The sequence below is a fragment of the Daktulosphaira vitifoliae genome, unplaced genomic scaffold (assembly GCF_025091365.1).
Source record: "Daktulosphaira vitifoliae isolate Bord-2020 unplaced genomic scaffold, ASM2509136v1 Scaffold_5, whole genome shotgun sequence".
In the NCBI taxonomy this organism is placed as follows: domain Eukaryota; kingdom Metazoa; phylum Arthropoda; class Insecta; order Hemiptera; family Phylloxeridae; genus Daktulosphaira; species Daktulosphaira vitifoliae.
Window position 1 is genome coordinate 25,645,978 of NW_026099576.1, and position 21,495 is coordinate 25,667,472.

A 21,495-nucleotide genomic window follows, 5' to 3' on the forward strand; every position below is an offset into this window, starting at 1 on the left:
ACAACACATCAGTGGACAAAATTATAGAACGATAACAGGCCCGGAATATTTCTGAATATATTATAGAATATAACTACAGAATATTATGCAATGGTTTTTATACCAAAATAATATTTTTTGTATGACTTCGGAGAACATTTACATACAGAAGACAACTCACTTTTTACTTATAATACGTAACATAAGCTTTAATTTAACAATGTTTGAAGCTAAGAGTATATCCGAAAGATTTTTAAAAGTTAAATTGAAAAAGTTCTATTTTTTACTCGTATTTTTCAAGATTTGAGCCCTTATATATGGGAAAATAGTTCGACTTAAAGAAAAGGTATATCGAATAAATAGAGTAAATATAAAATTTGTATGAAAAAAAAATCTATTGATCCGCACATTTTTCAAAAAATTATAGCAATTAAAAAATAAAAAAATAATCGAAAATTTAACGTTATTTAAGTACGGTAGCCATTTGCACATAGAAAAAGCTTTATTAAAAAGCTTTCACATATGTTTGAAGTTCGGAGTATTTCCGGAACATATTCAAAACTTAAGTTAAAAAAATTAAATTTTTGTGCAAAAGTTTTTACATGGAATTCTCCTCTATAAGTAGATAAAAGTTAAGATTTTCAAAAAATTTACATCAAATAAAAGGGAATAACCTAATTTTTTTACAAAAAAATTTTGTTTCGTTCATTGTTAAAAATGTTATGGCAGCTTTAAAAAAAGTTTTATAAATAGTCAAAATTTATCGATTTTAAAAACCAACATTTTTTTTAGGATTTCCTCAATTTAAAGGGAACGAGAGAATTTTTGTCAATTTACAATTTGGGTGTGAGCAAATAAAAAGTGGCGACAAACACAAAAAAAAACACGTCATAGTAAAGTTAATACCTCCTCAGCTTCGCATCAAAGCTCATAAATCTAATTTTAACGTCCCGTAAACATGAAAACAATTGCATAAGCGGCCTTTAACAGAATTGATTGAGAGGCCCAAAAAGTCGCAAATAACATTGTTTTGTAATGATTAAGTAAATGTATTTGTATGCAGTAGGTTAATTAGAAAATAATTTCGGGTAGGAAGGGTAATTTTTTTTATTGGCTCGTCATAAAATTTCAACTACTGTTTGTATGCAGCAAGATATTTCATAATAAAATATGGCGTGGCCCATATTTCATATATAGACCCATATATTATGGATCAATTCTTTTTATGCAGGTCTTCAAGTTTTAACAGTTAAAACTATTATCATTTATCTATAACCATGTTTTTTTGGTAAATGTATAAAATAAAGCAATAAAAACGTTTTGATTAAACTTAAAGGGAATTTAATTTTTAATAAATTCTATAACTTTGATTACACATAATGTAACGGTAATACTATTTTGTTGCGGTTCGTAAACAGCGAAATAACTAAATTTTGAATTTATTAAATAATAATAGACGTTTTCTGCGTAAACCTATGTTTTCTACATTGTCATGTATAAAAACTATCAATTCATTTGATAATAATTTCTGTAAATCAAAATTTGATTTACTGTTTAATAGTATCTTATTAAAACGGCGACGACCAATGCGGCGGTAGCGGAGTAAAGTTCAAAAGTTCAACTTATCGCCACTGCCGTCGTCGTTGCCGCCGAGAAACGGCGGCGGCGGAGGAGGTGGTACGCACGCATCATCATCATCAACGTCGTGGCACTGCACCACCGCCACCGCTAACGGTATCAGTTTTACCAACCTCATAATTTCCTGTTCCTTCTGTTCTTCTTGTTTTTGTCTGTGCACCACCGACTCGATGATCTCTCGTTCTTCGGGAGTCAGGTGCGACAGATCCGGCATGTCAGACGCCATTCTGTGCAGTATCCAACACCAGCATACGACACTAAGCGCCACCACCCGGCACAACGACGGTGCTATCTGCGTCCCGTGCGCCGGCAAGGCTGTCATCGTCAGCCCATGGACGTGTCGCGCTCGGCCATACCGTCATACCGTCGTATCGCCGTCCGCATGGTGACTTATGGCCGCGATTTACTACGACAGACGGTTTACCGTCACTGTGACCTATCGTCGGTCTTGACGACAAAATCCAAAAGCGGATCTTCAAACCATTGCCGATACAGAATACCGTTGCCCGACGGCCGTAAACATACCAACCTGAAAAAACAATCGCCGAGTCCTTTCAGGAATATTTCGCACTATACAACACCAACACACGATCGTATAAAATTTTTCTTTTCCGTTTCTGATAAATCTTGCTTGTCATTCACGCACACACACACACACACACACACACACGACGACCGTGTTGCTCACTTACGTCATAAGGTCCCCGAGTATCGATCGGCAGCAGCAGCAGCGGTGGCTGTTCTCTCTCTCAATGGACACGCACTCCGGAGCGCAAGCGTACGCACGACGGGAGGATGATGCCTAGGTAGTACCACCGGGTAGGTAGTGGCAAATACTCTGTGCGGCAGATGCTACGCGACGAACACTGAGACGAATGATGTAACCGTTAACAAATCGGCGGGCGTGTTAGCGAATCGACCAACACCGACGCACTGACGCCCAAAAGCTCTACGTGTTGTTATATAGTAAAGCGTAAAATCGCCTAGCGGCAATAGTCAGAAGATACAATACCAGCTGTGTTCGCCGTCGCCGGTTTGGGTCAACAACGCGACACACGCCGTTCAACACAAAATAATTAGAAATTAATATCGGTGTCGTCCCCTGCCATATAATATCATTATTATTGCAACACCAAACCTGCGGCAAATGGTGATTCCGAGTACCATGTGTCTACGTGCTCGGTTTTGAATCTCTCCTGTGTTATATTTTCGTTTGTTAAAAATATACACATCTCTACGCATACAAAGTAAAAAATACAATTTTCTCGTTAATTTTTAGGTGAACATGTATGCATCAGTAAAAAGTGATGAAATATTAGGCTATCAAAATAATACTCAGTTTCCATATTTGTAACACTCTTTATGTCTCGCGTACCGTTAAACTGGTAAATGGTTAACTATCAACTTCTTTTCAATATCGGGAAAGGTGATCTTGTCCTCTCAAAAAGTTGTCGTAGCCCTAAATAATAATTTATCATACCTTTGTTTATACTGCAACAGTGCGTATCTCAGTTTTTTAGATAATCAAAAATAATAAAATTTGAATATGCATTTTAATACAAGAAATGATTCTATTTTCAAAACTATCAATAGATCTATTAGTCTCACAAAAATAATGTAAAAAAAAAATGTCCAAAAAAATATTTTATCATTTTTATTATTATTGGTGCGTACTGCTGCAGCATAAGCGACAATATGTTTTTAGGCTTCTTTCCTAATTTTTTCGAATTTACGCCTATGAATATAATTTTAAAATAATCATTTATTCTCAAGTAATGTCTTTAATTTAACAGTGATTTTTTATTTTTTATATTATTTATTCATTGATACATGGTTAAATATTAATTTTTTTAACTTCTGGTTTTGTACTTTATAATAACAATATTTCTGCCGAGTACAGTTAATGTCATTAAACGCCAGAGTATATTATTACTTGTTCAGTATATTAATGATAGTATTATAACATGTTTAAGTGCCCACATCTTGCATAAAATGTATATTATTGTACAAGCTACGCAAGTCAGAATAAAGAGGGAGTCGAGGGACTCATCAATTATAAGAACTTGTATTTGGTTTCAGTTTAGAGTACCTATAAACCTTCATGAATTATGACTAATAAATACTAAGTTTTTCAACATAAAATTCATTTGAATTTTCATATACACGCTTGTATATACAAGTGTACAATCTTGTGTTAAACTAAAAGTTTAATGTGTTAACGTACATTTTTCGAACGTTAATTGTCATTTAGATACTATTTATTTGCTCTATCGATTTTGTTGATATTCTTTAGTTTTATAGTTCTTATTTCCTTCAAGGTACGCATCAACAAACAATTGATTATATACCTAAAAGTAAATATACAACAAATTTAAATTCAAAGTTTCATAAAAAGTAACCCAAGATTTAAGAGTTTCTTAAAACTCCTGATCTTTTAAACAAGCTACTCACCAATCGATTTTAAATAAGTAATTCTATAACCTGCCTAACAATAACAATTAATTATTTATTACATTACATTAAATTATTCATTTATTTCCATTCATAAATGTAATTTCGATTATTGTTGGTATAATGTTAACATTTTTTGCCCGTTGAAATGAATCAAAATTTTATGCCGTGTTCACTTTTTAAAAGAAAAGGTAATATAATTTTTTAAAAATACCAAAACCTTGTTTTCTTAAAAATTTTTATCTATAATAAAAAATTTTAATTTTAGTATGTTTATTTTGTAAATTTTAAAAAATGAAATTTTACAAAATTGTGCAAAACTGTTAACTTCTAAAATTATGAAGTCTTATAAAATATGTAGTTTTTCATTTAGTAAGTTGAATTCCGCTGGTGTTTAATTCTTTCATAGATTCCCAAAAGATAGCAAATATGAGAGTATTTATGTTTATTCCATTTATGTGTTTATGATTTTTAAAATGACACCATTGATTTAAGCAATGTTGTGGAACACTTAAGTGTGTACCTTGTCATACTAAAATTTACTATAGATTAAGCTACAAAAGATATAAAAAATACCTATTATTCATAAAACCCAATTTATAATACATTGTTTTATTTGTTTTTATTTTATTAAAACTTCTCATAATTATATAATCTATGAGCTACTTATCTAATAACCTAATAATAATAATATTTTTATATAACTATACTTTTCGAAAATCAAAATTTCTCATTAATATTTGTACACTAAAGGTAAACTATTCCATGTTTTTTTAAATGACGTTATATTACTTTTTAAATGTATATTTAATGAACATTCAAAAGTAATCATAAGTTGTTTTTAAAAAAAAATGTGATTTGGTATAATTTAGTGCTGGTGGTGTACGGTATAATAACAATAAATTTATATTTGTTTTAGGTTAAACTGCAATGCAATTTCAACAAATATTTCACCACCATATATCAATAATTTAACATTCTAGCACATCAAATATATTAATTTTAAATTAAATTAAATGCTTTCATAGGCAAAAGTTTTAGAAAAGAAAAATTTAGATGTGAAAACATATTTTCCAACTGTAAAAAAATCAATCAATATTACTCAGAAAACAAATGAAAATTATTTATTTTCATAATATTTTAATTAGTTGTTTAAGTTTTGTTTGTATTATATAGGTATTTTCACAAATAATATTATATAGATCATCTTTATTGTTAAGAGTGAATCCTAATTATAGTCTCAATAAAAGAAACATTTAGGTTTGTCAACCTAGCTTAGTCAATTGTTTTTCGATGCATAGGTACCAAGGTTTGATTCCATTGCTGGGCTATTATAAATAGATTTCTTTATCATCGTGTTGCAATTATTATTATATTTATTTAAAAGAGCTACGGCAGCAAAGGCCATTGGCCTTATTTACATATATATTTAGAACATAATACAATAAATTAGCTATTTACATAATTAGATTTGTTTAACAAAGTAAGTGATTAACAGTTAATTTCTATCACATATAATATCACCGATATTATATTGAGTCAAATAGTTCATACCCTTAGGGAATTTTGTCATCTTTTGTACAGAGATTGGGCAAAGTGGTAATAATATTGTTTATACAGAATATATTATATTGTAAAAAACTACAGTATGAATTATAAAAAAATTAAAACCTAAAATTTTACTTAAAGCTATATTTTTTTCTTTAGCATGTTCATTTTTTAATTTTTTGGAATTTAAATACTGTAACCAATCCCTTGTTATTATTAAAAGATTATTACGGTCTTGGAAACAAGCAATAGACCATTTTCTTTTAAATCGCCCAGTTTTAAGTGTTAAATTGAGATATATTGGTGTGGGCAACGATCCAAAAGCTTGAGGAATGCAACATGATTCCTAAATTGATAATTTATGATCAGTGTCGAACTAATCTAAAGATTAGATCATTGTTTGTAGTGATTTTTTAAGTCACTAGGACTGAGTCTTATTACTTTTAAAGTATACTTCATTCATAACACTTCTCATTTGTTAAAATCCGTTATGAATAATTAAAAAAAAATATTTATATACTAATAGATTAGAGGAATATCGCTGACAAATGTAGTAGACTTGTATGATTAGGATAAATTAATTTGGATTTGCCCCCTTTTCTGCAATGAGGATATATTTAGCAATTCAACTATTTAGTCTCTCAGTAATATGAGATGTAGAGCCTCTAAAACTGCAACATCCATGAAATTTAAAGATGACCTTTATTATATTTTCAACAGCCTAAAGTTTCAATGAACCAAAAAATTCAGATTATTTTCTCAACATGGCAGATAAATTCTTATTAAACTCAGAAGTATTAAATGTATGAGAATGTTATGGATTACAATGAATTGAGTTTAAAGTATTCTATTAAATATATGACGACAAGGTTAACCCAAGATTGTATGGAAAATTTATTTCTATTTTAAGAACAACAGGTACCAACAATGTTACTCCTGATGCTTCAAAATTATTTTCTACATTACAGGTCTAATATAGTGTTAAACCAATCAAAATACTATAGCTGTCAAGTTGACTATGCAAATATATTTCTATTTAATACAAAAGATTTAAGAAATCTCTAAAGACAATATTTAAAATGACACACTTCTTACATCTGTAGATAAACTGGAAGAAAATGTACTTGTTCATTCTACATTAAATATAAATAACATTCTAATGAATAATGAAGATGCTAACTATTCATATATGCTAGTGGATTTGCAGTTAATTAAATCAAATCAGGTGTAAGGAGACCTTGGCCAACCAAACCAAATCAAATAGCAGAAAATAACTCATTATGCAAGTACATTCTAGAAAATGGATATTTGATGTTTAAAGAATATGAAAACGATAAAAAAAAATGTTTACCAAAAAACATAACTTTAAACTTTACTAAAAAATTTCAACACTTATTTAACTATAACATAAGCAAAATGTTAGAAAAGTTTAAACAAATTTTAAAAAAATTATTGAAAGTCCATTACAATAAATTATTTGTACTTTTGTATGAATTTATTCATCATTAAATTTTTAAATATGATATATAGTTGCGTAAAAAAATGAATGGTTATTTTGAAAAAAATTAAACTTACATCAAAAAAGTTGTCCATGCCTAAATAAAAAATTTTGTTTAAAAAATTATATAACCAGTTGTTTTATCATTTTCATATTTCATAAAAATGTTAGGATTATACTTCCATTTATTATAGTATATTGATAATAATTGATTTTAATCAATGTGTTATAATTTATTTATAAACATATCTTTAAACACAGGTATTTTTATAAAGTTATTTATATGAAACACATTTTTTAATTACTATTGTTAATAATTTGTTTTTTCTATTGTTTTTTATCATAATAATTTTTGTTTATATTATTGACACTGATAATTAATGTTAAACAAATCTATACGGTTTATTTATTTTGATTCTTGGTCAAACTAATGGTAGGTAAAAATGTTCTACTGAATTATAGGTCGTCTTCCGATGTTTTTATTTTAAAGTATTTGATAAAAGTTTCCTATTTAGACTCACTAATCTCATAATTGTATGATATGATTAAATTACTACCATGGTTGTAATTTGATTATAGGTTGAATACCACTGTTCGTTATTTAAATAACGGAATTTTCACAACAAATGATCTTGTAGGTTAAACAGAATGAAAATTATGTTTGATTGGAATTTGATATTTTTGTTATGGTAACGTTAATTACGAATTGTATGAAATAAAATTTACCGGTAACATTTTACTCTTAATTTCTTTATAGATAATTAGTTTTTAACATGTAAGTAAAAATTAATTTTTAATTATTACAGTATGTACTGGAAGATTTTCAGATATATTTATTATTTTTAATATCTTATACCTATTTAAGTATCTTCAAATTTAAATTTTCATGTAAATTATCTCCCTATGGATTTACAGACGCCATGAATGATACTATATCAGATCAAGAGCTGCGCCAACGTTTAGCATCATTTAATGCTGTAGTTCCACCAGTTACTGCTTCAACTAGAAAACTTTTGCTAAAAAAACTTGCAGATCTTGAAGGTAATAGATCGAAAGACAATGCAGAAACAAGTAAAATGCCTCCTCCTAAGCAAAAACCCAAAACAACTAATGGAACAAATGAATCCATTATGATATCTTCTTCCGGTAATAGACCTTCTCAATACACAACATTTGATAACACTGATAGTCCTAAAAAAAGTCCACGACGACGTCGTCAGTATCGTGCTGCTGATCCTTTTGACACTGGATCTGACTCTGATATTGATAATGCTTCCCTTGGCAGATCTGTACTAGCTACTAGTCCTAATTTACCTAGTTCATCGCCTAAAACACATGAAACTTCATTAATGAATGTTTCTAATTGGAATGCTGTGAGTGGAGATGAAGATCAAAGTATATTCTCTTCTCCTGGTATGTGATATTTCAATTAAATTATTAAAATTATTTTTTTTAATTGCATAATTATTTTTAAGATACCAAAAAAATTCCAAGTAAAACTAGTAATTTACAAAATAATAAAAAAATCCTTGGAATTTTTGATACTGGCGTAAATATAAGTCCAAGAGAACCTGTTATAAGAAGACCTCGTTCAGGACCTGTGACTGAAACTCCTCATGCAGATCAAGCTATTCAACGATGGAAAGAAAAAATGATGAATCAGTCTTATAGTAAGCTTGCAACATTATTATAAGTAAATAACACTGCATTAGTGCTTAAATTAAATTAAGTTGAAAAAATAGTATTTCGAATTTTAACTTTTAGCTTCAATGCAAATCTGTGAAAGTATTTATTTACTATAATGTTTTTATTTTTTTGTCTGTTGCCACTTTTTTTACCATACTCATTTTTATCAACAATACATCAAATGATCAAAATTTTTATATACTCATATATAAGTATTTGTGTAGAACATATAAATTGATTAGAAACTAATTCAAATTTTGAAACAAAAAAAAAACTTTTCAACTGTTTTGAAATACTGTGTCTTTTAAACATATGTTTAATTAAAGCATGAGCTACATACTATGTTTTAAAAAACAATTTTGTTCAGATGAATTATCTAATATATGTAAAAAGCTCCCAAAGCAAAAAAAATGTTATTTTTGTGTTGTTATAATTTTCTATTTGATTTTCTATCTTCTTTATTTATACTTATACAGTTTTAGTATATTGAAGGGGAATAAGTATTTCATTTTAACCTAGCTCCCCTTTTACAAAAAAAGAAATTATCAATATTTTCAAAAAAGATTTTTTGCAGTTTTTAATATCCACTAAGTATATAAAAAGAATGGTACATTTTGTAAAATAAAAATGTTTGTTTTATCACTAACAGGGCTAGAAATAAAAAACTTATTCTATAAAAGTTGGCTTTCTAATTGCCAAACTTTCAAAAAATCAAATGTTTACCAATTTGATTTTTATTTTTAATAGATTTTAAATTTATTTAAAAAATATGTAGAATTCAATAAACTTTTTACTAATATCATATTCAGAACTTTTATCGTTCATCAGGGTAGATAACACTGGTCAAGGTGCATTTTGGTCCCAACAATCTTTTTGATGATTCCAATTTGCCTTTAGTTTTTAATATATTAATAAAGATATTGGTAAAAATTGAGTTCAATCCGTCAAGTTTAACCTGTTTTTAAGGAGTTTTAAAGTTTAACTTAAAATAAAAAGAAAAAAAATTAGTAAGAACTGGCGGTGAAGAGTGGGTGGCTTCTATTTTTAAAACTAAATACTTCCTGGCCATATTCTTCCTTTCACCTAAATATGTCAATAACTTCTGAAATATTGGTCCAAAAGTTGTTATCCACATGTCATTTTCTTAATTAAATCATTATCTATTTAATAAGAGTATTGCCATTTGAGAAATTAAATTTGACACCTTTGTAAGATATAAAGGGTATTGCCATTTGAGAAATTAAAGTTGACGCCCTTGTAAGATATAAAGGGTAAACATAAAAAAATGTTATGATTGAAAAATTGATGGAAACATTAAATTAAAAAAACAAATAAAAATTACATTAGTATTATTATAATTTTTTGATTAATTAAGTGATTTGTGATAAGTAAATTTTTTAAGTTATGAAGTTCACTCTGTATTTCTTAAATTTAGTTTGGCTTAAAAAATTTACTCTATATTAACAAAAGTTGTTATATATTGAATTTATAAAATAGACTTATTGTTAAGCTTAAGACGCTCAAATATTTAATAACTAACTAAACAATTATATAATAAATATATGTTTAAATTTAATATTAAGTCTATTGTTTTAAAATAAATAATTTTTAATGTTATACTTTTTATTCATTAAAATTAATTTTTCTAACTTTAGTTAAAACCTGTCTTAATGGACATTAATTTTGATTTGTAGCCTACTAATTTAAATAATGTGATGTGATTTCAATTTCTAATACCTATAATGTAAACAGACGTCTATAAATATAGAAGAATTAATTTTTTTCACAGATAAAACTGACATATCAAATACTTCACAATTCGACATGCCATCTCCAATTTCGCCAATTTACACTCAAAATTCAAGGTTGGTAATTTATTTTAAAATATTTTTCATTTCAGTAAATCATAATTATTTTGCTCAATGGTATAAAATTTTACTCAATTAGTCTAGTCAAATTAAATTTTATCAATAATAAAAGTGAAGAAATTAATATTTTCTGGAGGCTAAATCTAACCAAAATGTTATCATAGAATGGCTTGATAAGTTTAAATTTCGTCATAGAACTGGACAACTAGATATTAGTGGAGAGAAACTTAGTGCAAATAGTGTTATCTTGTTTAACTTCGAAGATCAAGTAAAATTAAAAATACAATGGGATCTTAAACTTGTTAAAGAGCAAATATACATCTGTGTTGAAACCGAACTCAATTAGAAAGCTTTTCCAAAAAAACTATCATAATTTTCTGAAAAAATGGCCCAAGATTTCAAAGTTAAAAAGGATTGGATTACTGTAATGATTTGTGAAATGCGACTAATAATCATAGATTACTCCAAATGGTTGTAGAAAAATCTAAAAAAATTGAATTTAAACACAATGCCTATAAACTATAATACACAGAAAAGTCCTTAAATGGACAAGACCATTTTTTCAAATTGGTTTCATAAAATGCTTGTATCACAAGTGAAAACTGTTCTCAAGGAAAAGAATTTGCTTCAAGAACCAATTCACCTTATAACCAATATCCCAACACATCCCTTTAATTAATAAAAATGTGATGATGACAAGTTAATATGTCTCTTTCTCCCAGTAAACACATCCCCCTTATACAGCCAATAAGCCAAGGAATAATTGAAAATGTAAAGTGTCTATACAGAAAATGTTTCATTGAAAGTTAACTATTTTCTGACGATTCCCTAGATATTACAAAATATTGGAAAATCTATAGCATAAAAGATGCTAATTTTAGTGTTGCTAGTGCATGAACTGATCTTGTGTGTCAAACCTGAAGATAGTAAGGAATAAACTATTAGGTGAGCCAATAACACTAACAAAAGAAACTAAGACTGTAAGTTTTGACGAAATTATACAACTATGCAATGAACTGAACTATGAAATATCAACCACAAAATTAATTACAGATTGGTTAAAAAAATGATAAACATGATGGAGGATTCGAAATAATGAACAATAATCAAACTGGTTTGAGGTACAAGATGAGGCAAATACAATACAGGTCATACTTCTTTGTAAGATATGCAACATTGCCTCTTTCAAAGCTTGAACTTCGAAAAGATTTTAAAAAAATGACCATTTTGCATAATTTAATTTATTTATTTATTATAATAAATAATTATTTAAGCTGTTGATTGTGTCAAATTTTAGCATACAAAATATATTTTTATTTTGTTCAATATGTTTTTGTATGTTTGCCACAAAATTTTTGTTAGTATCACTGTTATGGTCATGACGGTGATAGTTAATCATAGTTCCAATGTATTTTACTTTTTTACATGTGTGTATGTAAATTAACTTTGGCAGTGATAGGTACCACTTTTCATTAATAATAATATATATTAAAATGATAAACTATGATACAACAATTAAATAAATTACGATAAAATTCCTATTACTATTTATTATTTATTACAATAAATTTTCATTTTCTTATCCTAGACTTCAATATATATATTCTTAAATTACCAAATTAAAGGTAAAATAAAAATAAATGTTATATCGGAATATTTTATATAAAACCATACACCTTGCTTCACTATTAAAACTATTTCTGCAATATAATTATTATTTTTAATTTATTTTCGTATTAATATCAATCCTAATATTTAATATTTGAAATTATTTATCTAGGAGATATATTCAACCAATTCAACAGAGACCTCATAGTAATAGCTATACAAGAAATACACAATATATTATCTTTATAGTAATATCATTCTTTGTGATCATTTTTGGTTTATATTTTACTTCAATACAATCAAATTCAATTGTATTGCCATCTGGTAAGTTAAATAATAGAATTTATTTTTTATTTTTGGAGTGAACATTTTTTAACTAATTTCAGGTATATTAAATTCATTATGTGCTAAGAAAAATCTTCAAGGATATGATTGTAATGCAGAACAAGAGAAAATTAAAACTTTGTACAATAATTTGATATCACAAGTTACTAATAGATATATAAAAAACAAATGTGAAAATCCAGATATTGATCCTACTTTAGATACACAAACTGTCTATGAACATATTGCTACTCATGAAACCATACCTGCACGTGAAATAGAAGAATTATTAGAACTTTTCAAGAGTATAGCAAAAACTAATAATGACTCTCCAATTGGTTTTGATACAAAATTTAAAATGAATGATACACCCAATGTTCCATTTTTTTGTGCAGTCAAAAACATATTTGCAAATATGTTTTATTTTATTGTCTGGTTGGGAATAGGTAATAACTTGAAAAATATATTGTCAATGAATTATTAACTTCTTGTTGATTAAAAAAATACATGAGAAACTCTTGAATGAATTTTTAAAACATATTAATCAATTATAACATGTATTCATAATCATAAATAAATTAGTATGTTATTACAAATGTTTATTTTACTTACGTTAATTATAAATTATAGCATTAGTTTTTATTTTGCCCATAATTTAATCCCCTCTTATATTATTTCACTGATTAATATTTTAAAACATAATTTATATTTTGTAGTTGGCCTTTCTGTTCTTGGGGTCTATTTTGGAATATGCTACTTTACTACAAAAAGTGAAAAACACAAAAAAGAAGTTAATACATTAGTTGAAAAAATTATTAATTTGCTGAAAGCACAAGCTCAAAATCATCCTAATGAACCTTACTTAGCAATTATTCACATTCGAGATCAATTAATCCCACCAATTGAAAGACAAGGTATTTTTTTTTTATTATTAAAAATTTTATTTATTAAAATTTTTTTTTAAGAAATAATTAGATATTAATTTATTTTATTACAGAGAAATCAAAAATTTGGGCAGAAGTTGAACAATATTTTACTGAATCTGAGTCTAGAATAAGGTCTGAAATTCAGCAAATTAATGGAGAAGATTTTCAAATATGGAGATGGATACAACCTGTATCTCCAGGCACAGCGTAAGTAAATATAATGAGTTTCAGTAAGATTTGGTTACAACAATTTTAGAGTGACAGAAATTTTTGCTCATTGTTTGTATTTAGAATGAACTAACACTTAATTAACACTGGTTAATGGATAATAATCCTCAAAAGAGGTACTTTAACCACTCTAAGGTATAGATTATTCTTGTATTTGTGGAAATAATTGTTGCTTTATCACACAAAACTCGTAATTTAAAGAAGAAAAGATAAGATTCAATTTTACACCTTTTATAGTTGCCCATAAACTTGTATGATTTTATGTACCAACATCTATAAATTGTTTGTTGTAAATATATATTTTTACCTAGAATCATATGGACTCTTATCAGAACCTAGCCATTTGCTCACTCTAAGCAATGTCTTAATTTAACCAATGCTCATTCATAATAGTAGTTTTCATTATATTTTTTTTTATATTTTCTGTTTTTTATCTTTATTAAATAATGAAAAACTAGTAAAACTTAATGATCAACTTGTGACTAATATTATTGAAATTTTTTAAAATATTATAAATAAATAACTCTGAAAGTTACAAAAGTATTCTGAGTAAATATTGTTAATATGTCATCATCACCACTAAACAATTAAGGCACCTCTTCCAAATAATATATACTGTAATATCCCTTGTGATGTCATCATCTATTCAATTTTGAAGTCATTGTTGCCAGTTTATACTAGTTTTATTGATGATTTTTGTGTAAACTCTTTAACGTTTAAAATGAAAACTAAACTTCTGACCTGTAATAAATACTGTAATAAAATTGTTGTGTATGGTTTCATATATATTTCGAGATAATTTTAAATGGTCATTTTAATATTTTTATGAATTACAAATGTTGAGGTTAGTCTTTTAAGACTCAAGCCATTACCATATTTAATGTTGGCATAGATTTTGATTTTGTATGTTAACAATCCACATGTCTATACCTCGTATTCCTAGTTATTTATTAAAAAGTCTAATTAAATATTTTTACACTACAGAAAACAAATTTGGCAAGGCCAAGCATTTGAAACCAATGAGGGTAGTATGAATTCTCCACAGCCAAGTCCTACATCCTGTTTAAAGATACGTCATATGTTTGGACCTGATTCGTAAGTATATGTGTATCCCTAATCTAATAATTAATAATACCTTACTTTAAAATTAACAATGGCTCTAAAACTTTTCCTAGTAGAGTATTGGATAAATTACAATTATAAAATTATAAATCAAATTAACTTAAAGCTACTCTTCAAATAACTCAAACTCAATTCATAAAAGTTTATATTTACTCTAAAATGTTTAGAAATATACTTATGTATTAATTATAGATAGTCCTTCTCTAAAATATTTGAAATTATAACTTAAGAAATTATTTCATCTATAAAATCATTACCCTTATTAATATATTTTTCATGTAACTTAAAAAGTCCTAGTAACTCATTATTTTGATGTATACTGGTGTGGGAAAATTTGGTTTGATTATCTTTGTCTTTACCTAAAATTAATTCATTTGTAAATGTATCATTAGTTATATAATTTTTAAATGACATTTTCAGTATGACTAATATTGATTGTGAAACCCGTGTTAAAGATGCTATTTTAGAAAAATGTGAAGGTGTAGAATTATTACATCTCTCTGTAGATTGCAGTAGTCAAGAGGGATGTGTTTATGTTAAATGTTCTTCGCCAACAGAAGCTGGAAAAGCTTATAGACAGCTACATGGTTTCTGGTATGATGGTAAGTCTTATTTTTATTTATTGAGTAATAATCACTTGAATATTTTATAAATTTTTATTTGGGTAACTTTAATTTATAAAAATTTTACAGGTAAACTAGTAACTGTTAAATTTTTGCGATTGGAACGTTATCATCAAAGATTTCCTGATGCTATCAATAAAACTGTTCCTTTAAGGCCATCAAATAACGAAAGGCGTTCATTGCAATAGAGTACTAGTGGAAATTACTGTTTAATGTCACTAACATGGTTGTTCAAATTTTTAAATATACCATTTAAAATTACAAAAATTCTGCTAGTACTTCAATTTATTTATTATTATTTCTACAAATAACACTCTTATGACTTGCTATTATGTAATGTTGTTTATAACTCTTTTTTATTATTATAATTTCTATTTTAATCTTATTACTTCAACTCTTAATTATTTTAAGTTATTGGAAAAACTTGTAATTATTATTTTGTATTTAGGTTAATATTTATCAGTAACAATGGTTAATAACTATGTTTTACTCCTAATTTAATTAGCTACATTTTTTATATGTAAATGTTTAGTTATTTAAATAAATTAATGGTTATTGATACAATTTAAATATTATTGTAAACAATAAGAATAAAACTAAGACGTCAAACCAAAAACCTCATTGACTAATTAAGAAAATGGATATATTGAATCATATATTTATAAAACTGGGCATATTCAAATGAACTAAGAGGGACATTTTAAAATTTACTATCTTGATTTTTGAACTATGATAATTTTTTTTCTAAAGTAATATTTTCTGGTTTCCCCGTTCAGGCAATATTGAGGAATCCATCTCAATGTACCACCTCAAGTCCCATACAGGTCTTAATTAACAGAAAATTAAATAAAAAAATAAATCTTTTTTTCAATAAAATATATAAACAATCTTGACACATCTTAACAGATTATCAAATACGACACTATAACCAGCATCAAAAAGTTAAATTGTAGTATGTATTTTTACATACGATAATTGTAATTAATACTGTAACAACAAATAAATACAATTTTAAACAATCATCAAACCTACACACAGTAATTGATTTAATTTTTTTTTTCTAAACCTGAGTATAAATTATAAAAATAAGTGTTGCTGAATTAAATTTCTTTTTTAATTAGAACCATATTTTAGAAAACACTAAAAAGTATATGTTTAACAAATTTGGATTGTATAATTACCCATGATTGTGCCTCTGTATTAATAGTATCAAAAGCCAAATTTAGTTTTTTAAACTGATTTATTTTGATACGATTGACACATCGTAAGGGGAATGCTCCAGTATCCCTAACTAGATCTACTAATTTTAGAAGCTCGCCTCTATAAATAATTAATATTTTTAATAATAATGGATATAATTACCGCTATTAAAAAAAAACGCGCTACACATTATACACACAAAATAGCAATTAAATATACTGGTAGTCCGTAATCACTACACAGAATTACATTTCAGTAAATATAATAGCTAAGGGTAATTTGTGTTTGGAAAGAATGCATTCCTTGAATTTCATTCTTTTTTCATAGAATGAATTAATTTATACACCCAATTTTTTTTTTAGGAATGGTAAATGCAATTTCATTGAATTTTTTATGGATTTCGAATATTAACTATTCGTTCTAATTCAAAATATATGAATTAGCCATCTTTAACAAGAAGTTTAAAAAATACATGGTAAAACTTAGTGATAATCAGTCTGCTATAAATTAATAATCAATAATTGTTAACAAAGAAGTAGATTTTGTACATATCTCTTAGAAAGATTAGAGAGTTATCTGTGTATATTTATTATTAAAAATAATACCATTTTTTCACGAGTTATAATTCCGTATCAGTTATTAGTGTAATATGTGTTTACGAAGTTTAGCTAACAATAGTTTTATTGAAGTACCTAAAGGTACTCTAATTAAATGTTAATAGCTATATATAACGTGATACACCCACTCGTGGATAAATAATTTGTTATTTAGAAGAGGTGATAGTCTCTATCTCAAAAAAAAAAAAAAATTATATAAAACTGACTACTAAAATATAATTATCTTATTCCTAAATCTAACATATAGAATTTTTCTTAAAAACGTATTTTATCCACCTTTTACTTAAATCTAAATGTGCAAAATGTAGGTAAACTTGATGAATATCTTAGATATTTATCTAGTCCTCAATTAAATTGCATGTCCTAAAAGGCCGTCACACTATTTCCTCTTATTCTTAAACTCGCCAGTAAACATTTATCTTTTATATTCCTTACTCAACCATTACTCCACACCCTTTTTATGGATTCAATAGTTGAAACAAATTAATGTTAAAATCTTATCAAATTATATATAACAAAGTCATTTTTTCAATTAATGAAACACAAAAAACAAAATATATTTATTTATAAATACTGAAATAAAGTAGGTGTAGTCTGAGAAAATATTTTCATGTGGTAATTTATAAGTATATGAAGAAGTTTAATTTAAAAATTAGTGTTGTATATTATAAAAAAATAATAATTTAAACATTATATTACATTTATAAGATAATATAATTCATTTTAACAGAAACGAATTTAGAGAGGGACATGTGCCAGATATTAAAAATATAAGGCCATTTTTAGGCGTATAGCAGTTTAAAAAAATTATAATTATTACAATGGAAAATATATTATTTTTTATTATAAGTGTATGTATTTTTATTTTTATCTAAAATACTTTAGATAATATGATTAGCTCAAAATGAATTGGTATAATTATAATTATAAGGTATTCTTTTTTTTTTCTCATATATATATTGAAGAAAATTTTAGTCAAGTGAAAGAGCGTTCATTTCTTCAATATCTAAAAATAAAAACTTTTTAAATACGTTTGCCCTATAGATATAACTCTTTTTTAAATTAAAATTTTATTTTACAATATATATAATGCAGTCCCTGAGTTTTATGGTTGTCATAACAACAAGAAGCCATAACACTTAAGTATTTTCACCGCCAAATTCAAAATATAACAGATGCCGTTAAATATTTCCAAAAACAATGCTAAAAGAATTATATTAATAATATTTATACATCATATTAAAATATATATGACAATGGATATACTTAAATAAAGTGTTGATATATAAAGTTTCGTAGTTTTTCAATTTTTCTAATGTTAATTTTTACAATGGAATTATAGTTTCAGTACTTAATTAAATACATCTTATAAAACTACAAAATTGTTTTCAAAACTTGTCTTTGTCATTTTAGTGAGAAAATCTTTGAACCAAGAATTATCCAATTATCATTTAAAAATTTACAAACATCCGAGTTTACTCTTATTTATCTCTTATTCTATCCTAAAAAAATACTATACTTAATAAACTTCTTCAAAAACCTCCTTATCAATACTTTAAATCAGTTAAATATTCAATCAATTTTTTTGAAAATTTACTTATGTATATTGATAGTTCAGTGTTCCAGGGTCGAAGATGTCGTGAAATAAATAATATTATAAGAAAATTATTTTTGCCAACTGAATAATCTTTTAAAATTCTGTAACCTTTTTCCAATTTTTTATTTTTGTGGCAACTATGATTTGAAAAATGCAGACTGAATCACTTAAATATTGATGAGTGAGAGAAGCCCTCCTCAGAACGACTCGGTTGCACATTTACTTTATACATTAGTAAAAATCTCTTTATAAACTTCTTCTATCATTTTTCGGAATAGAATTCATGCGATAACAAACGCTTTAAAATTCTTATTGTCAATTATTTACCATTAAATTTTAATTCAATCCGACTCTACATCTTATCTTTTCAAATATACTAGTCTTATATAATATATGTGTTATCTACAAAAATATGTCACATAAAATAAAAAAATATATAGATATTTTGAACAATAATCGCTGTCTATTTCCAACAAATAATTTCATTCTGAAGTCTATCTAACAAACAATTTTAACAGCTGTTAATAAATTGACAAATGTACCATTGTAATGTAAATCGTATCAGTATCTTTATAATGATTCACAATACATCGTTTACTGTATACGTCTTACATTCATAACTCAGGTCACAATCCTAAGAGCACGTTTTATGTGAATTGTTTACAGATTCTGTACATTCCATGATACAACGTTAGTGACAAAAAGTAAACATTTCTTTAAGAAATCACGCTCGATTAATACATTTCAATAACAATGATCACTAATCTAATTCTAAAGAATTTTAAATAATATAAAATCAATAAGTTTGAGTACAATGATAATTATTAACATAACTGTACTTATGTAAAACTATCAGCAAGAATTGTCTAGTTTCTTATTTTTAATCTTTAAAACAACAATAATAATATAAGTAAAGTAAAGTAGGGATCCAGTAAAATGGAGTGGGAAAAAATTTTAAATCAATATTTATTGTAATTTGATAGTTATTAATATATTTGTTGTAAAACGCTTCCATATGCATAAGAAAAATATTTTTTTAAAAATGTATCATATCTACCAAAAATTATATGTTCTTGACTTTAGTTTTTTGATTACTCAAAAAGGATGTCACATGAAAGTTTTTAAACATATATTACATTAAAAATCTTTAACTTGAAATAATTCAGATTATTAAGATTAAACAACTTTTGGTACTATGCAAAATATTACAAAATCACCTAATTTTGTCAAAGATTGTATGATTTTCGGCTTTAATGTCTAATAAATTTTAGAAAAAAATAATATATCGACATTGATTGTTTTACGGCAACTGTAATTGTTTGAGACATTCCGCTTTAATACTGAGACCGAAATTTTAATATTACGCCGTTCATAATTAAATCTAGATCCGTTTTGTGATTTTTCGACAAAACGTGGAGCAAAATCTGTCCAATAGCGGCGAGAGAAATGGCGTACCGGTGACAAAAAAAAATTATTACATACAACATTATTAAACACAAAAAAGAAACGCAGCAAAGTAAAATCAATAGCTTTTAAGCTACAACATTAATTTTTATACTAGGAAAGTTAAAATTAGTTTTCCACATCCATAATTTTGTATAAAATTGTATAATAGTTATTTAACTCTCTATTTTATTCTGTCTTTCTGTAAAATTAGATTTTATTAGAGAATTTATTTCTGTTAAAAAACAAAACTATTATAAAATTAATAAAATTTAAAATAAATTTTAATTATTTTAAATTAACCAATATTGACTAAAAAATTGTTAATTTTACCAAGGTTTTTTTTTATTACAAATTTTCTTAAATTGTTTATACAAAGCTCCAACACCAAAAATTTCAATATTAGAATTCTGTAAGAAAGCAATTAAGTATGTTACCACTACTTAGTTATTCACTTATTACTACCCACTTACCTACTGTTATGAGTACAGTATTATGTATACATAGATGCATAATTTAAAATACTTTGGGTATACGTAATTGGGTAGTTACGTAATAACTACTGAACTGAAATATAGTAATAAGGGTAGTGCAATTATTTCAGATTATAATGGTGGTCGGTTGTAAAATTTTTATAAATTTTTTAGAATTAATATTAGACTATTTGTTGATTAATTTATGTATTCATTATGTATAAATAATGCTTAATAACTTGAAGAAAAAAACCATTTTTTTTTAAATTTTTATAATGAAGTGAAAAAGAGAGAATTGAAGATATTTCACCTTTAACAATATGTTATTACAACAAGAGAATACGGTTGTTATATAAAAATTTATAATAGAAAATTATTTATTTTTTGTTGTACTGTAAAAAAATTAAAACCTGTCACGAAGGGGTAAACGAGAATTTATCGTATGACAAGATGATCTTAGAAGGCGAAAAAGTCGTTTTAATACTTGTAATTTAAATTCACGATTAGGTGTACAATAAAATAAAATAAATATTTTGTAATACAAATTTCGAAATTGTATTGCCACACTTGCAGTATCATACAATTAAACCTATCCTATTAAAAACATGTAGAATAAGTCGTAACTGTATCATCATTGTTCAGGTAGTATTATTTCTCCAAACATTG

The 21,495-nt window shown here is 26.2% G+C and overlaps 2 protein-coding genes across 10 annotated transcripts in view; one reads left to right on the forward strand and one right to left on the reverse strand.

Moving 5' to 3' along the window:
- The window catches only part of LOC126907716 (regulating synaptic membrane exocytosis protein 2), a 32,253-nt gene extending 29,701 nt beyond the window's left edge, over nucleotides 1–2,552 (reverse strand). For all 8 annotated transcript variants that reach the window (XM_050689217.1, XM_050689214.1, XM_050689212.1 and 5 more), the window contains exon 1: nucleotides 1,731–2,552. In XM_050689217.1, coding sequence (XP_050545174.1) covers nucleotides 1,731–1,939 — 209 coding nt within the window. In that variant the 5' untranslated portion in view covers nucleotides 1,940–2,552. The remainder of the gene's footprint in view (nucleotides 1–1,730) is intronic.
- Nucleotides 2,553–7,713: 5,161 nt separating this feature from the next.
- On the forward strand, nucleotides 7,714–16,063 carry LOC126906960 (inner nuclear membrane protein Man1). 2 transcript variants are annotated; one of them, XM_050687924.1, is made up of 11 exons: nucleotides 7,714–7,842; nucleotides 8,030–8,527; nucleotides 8,590–8,784; nucleotides 10,590–10,665; nucleotides 12,449–12,600; nucleotides 12,663–13,046; nucleotides 13,317–13,514; nucleotides 13,598–13,733; nucleotides 14,739–14,849; nucleotides 15,297–15,478; nucleotides 15,569–16,063. In XM_050687924.1, exons 2-11 carry the CDS (start codon nucleotides 8,035–8,037, stop codon nucleotides 15,685–15,687), a joined length of 2,046 nt encoding a protein of 681 aa, XP_050543881.1. In that variant the 5' UTR covers nucleotides 7,714–7,842; nucleotides 8,030–8,034; the 3' UTR covers nucleotides 15,688–16,063. The 2 variants fall into 2 exon arrangements, with proteins under 2 accessions (XP_050543881.1, XP_050543880.1); XM_050687923.1 differs by having other exon boundaries at nucleotides 7,729–7,889.
- Nucleotides 16,064–21,495: the final 5,432 nt, after the last annotated feature.

Coding starts and splice junctions, on each gene's coding strand:
- LOC126906960 (XM_050687924.1), top strand. CDS start 8,035: ATGAATGATACTATATCAGATCAAGAGCTGCGCCAACGTTTAGCATCA. Junction 12,601..12,662: donor TTCAATTGTATTGCCATCTG/GTAAGTTAAATA, acceptor AACTAATTTCAG/GTATATTAAATTCATTATGT. Junction 13,047..13,316: donor TATTGTCTGGTTGGGAATAG/GTAATAACTTGA, acceptor TATATTTTGTAG/TTGGCCTTTCTGTTCTTGGG.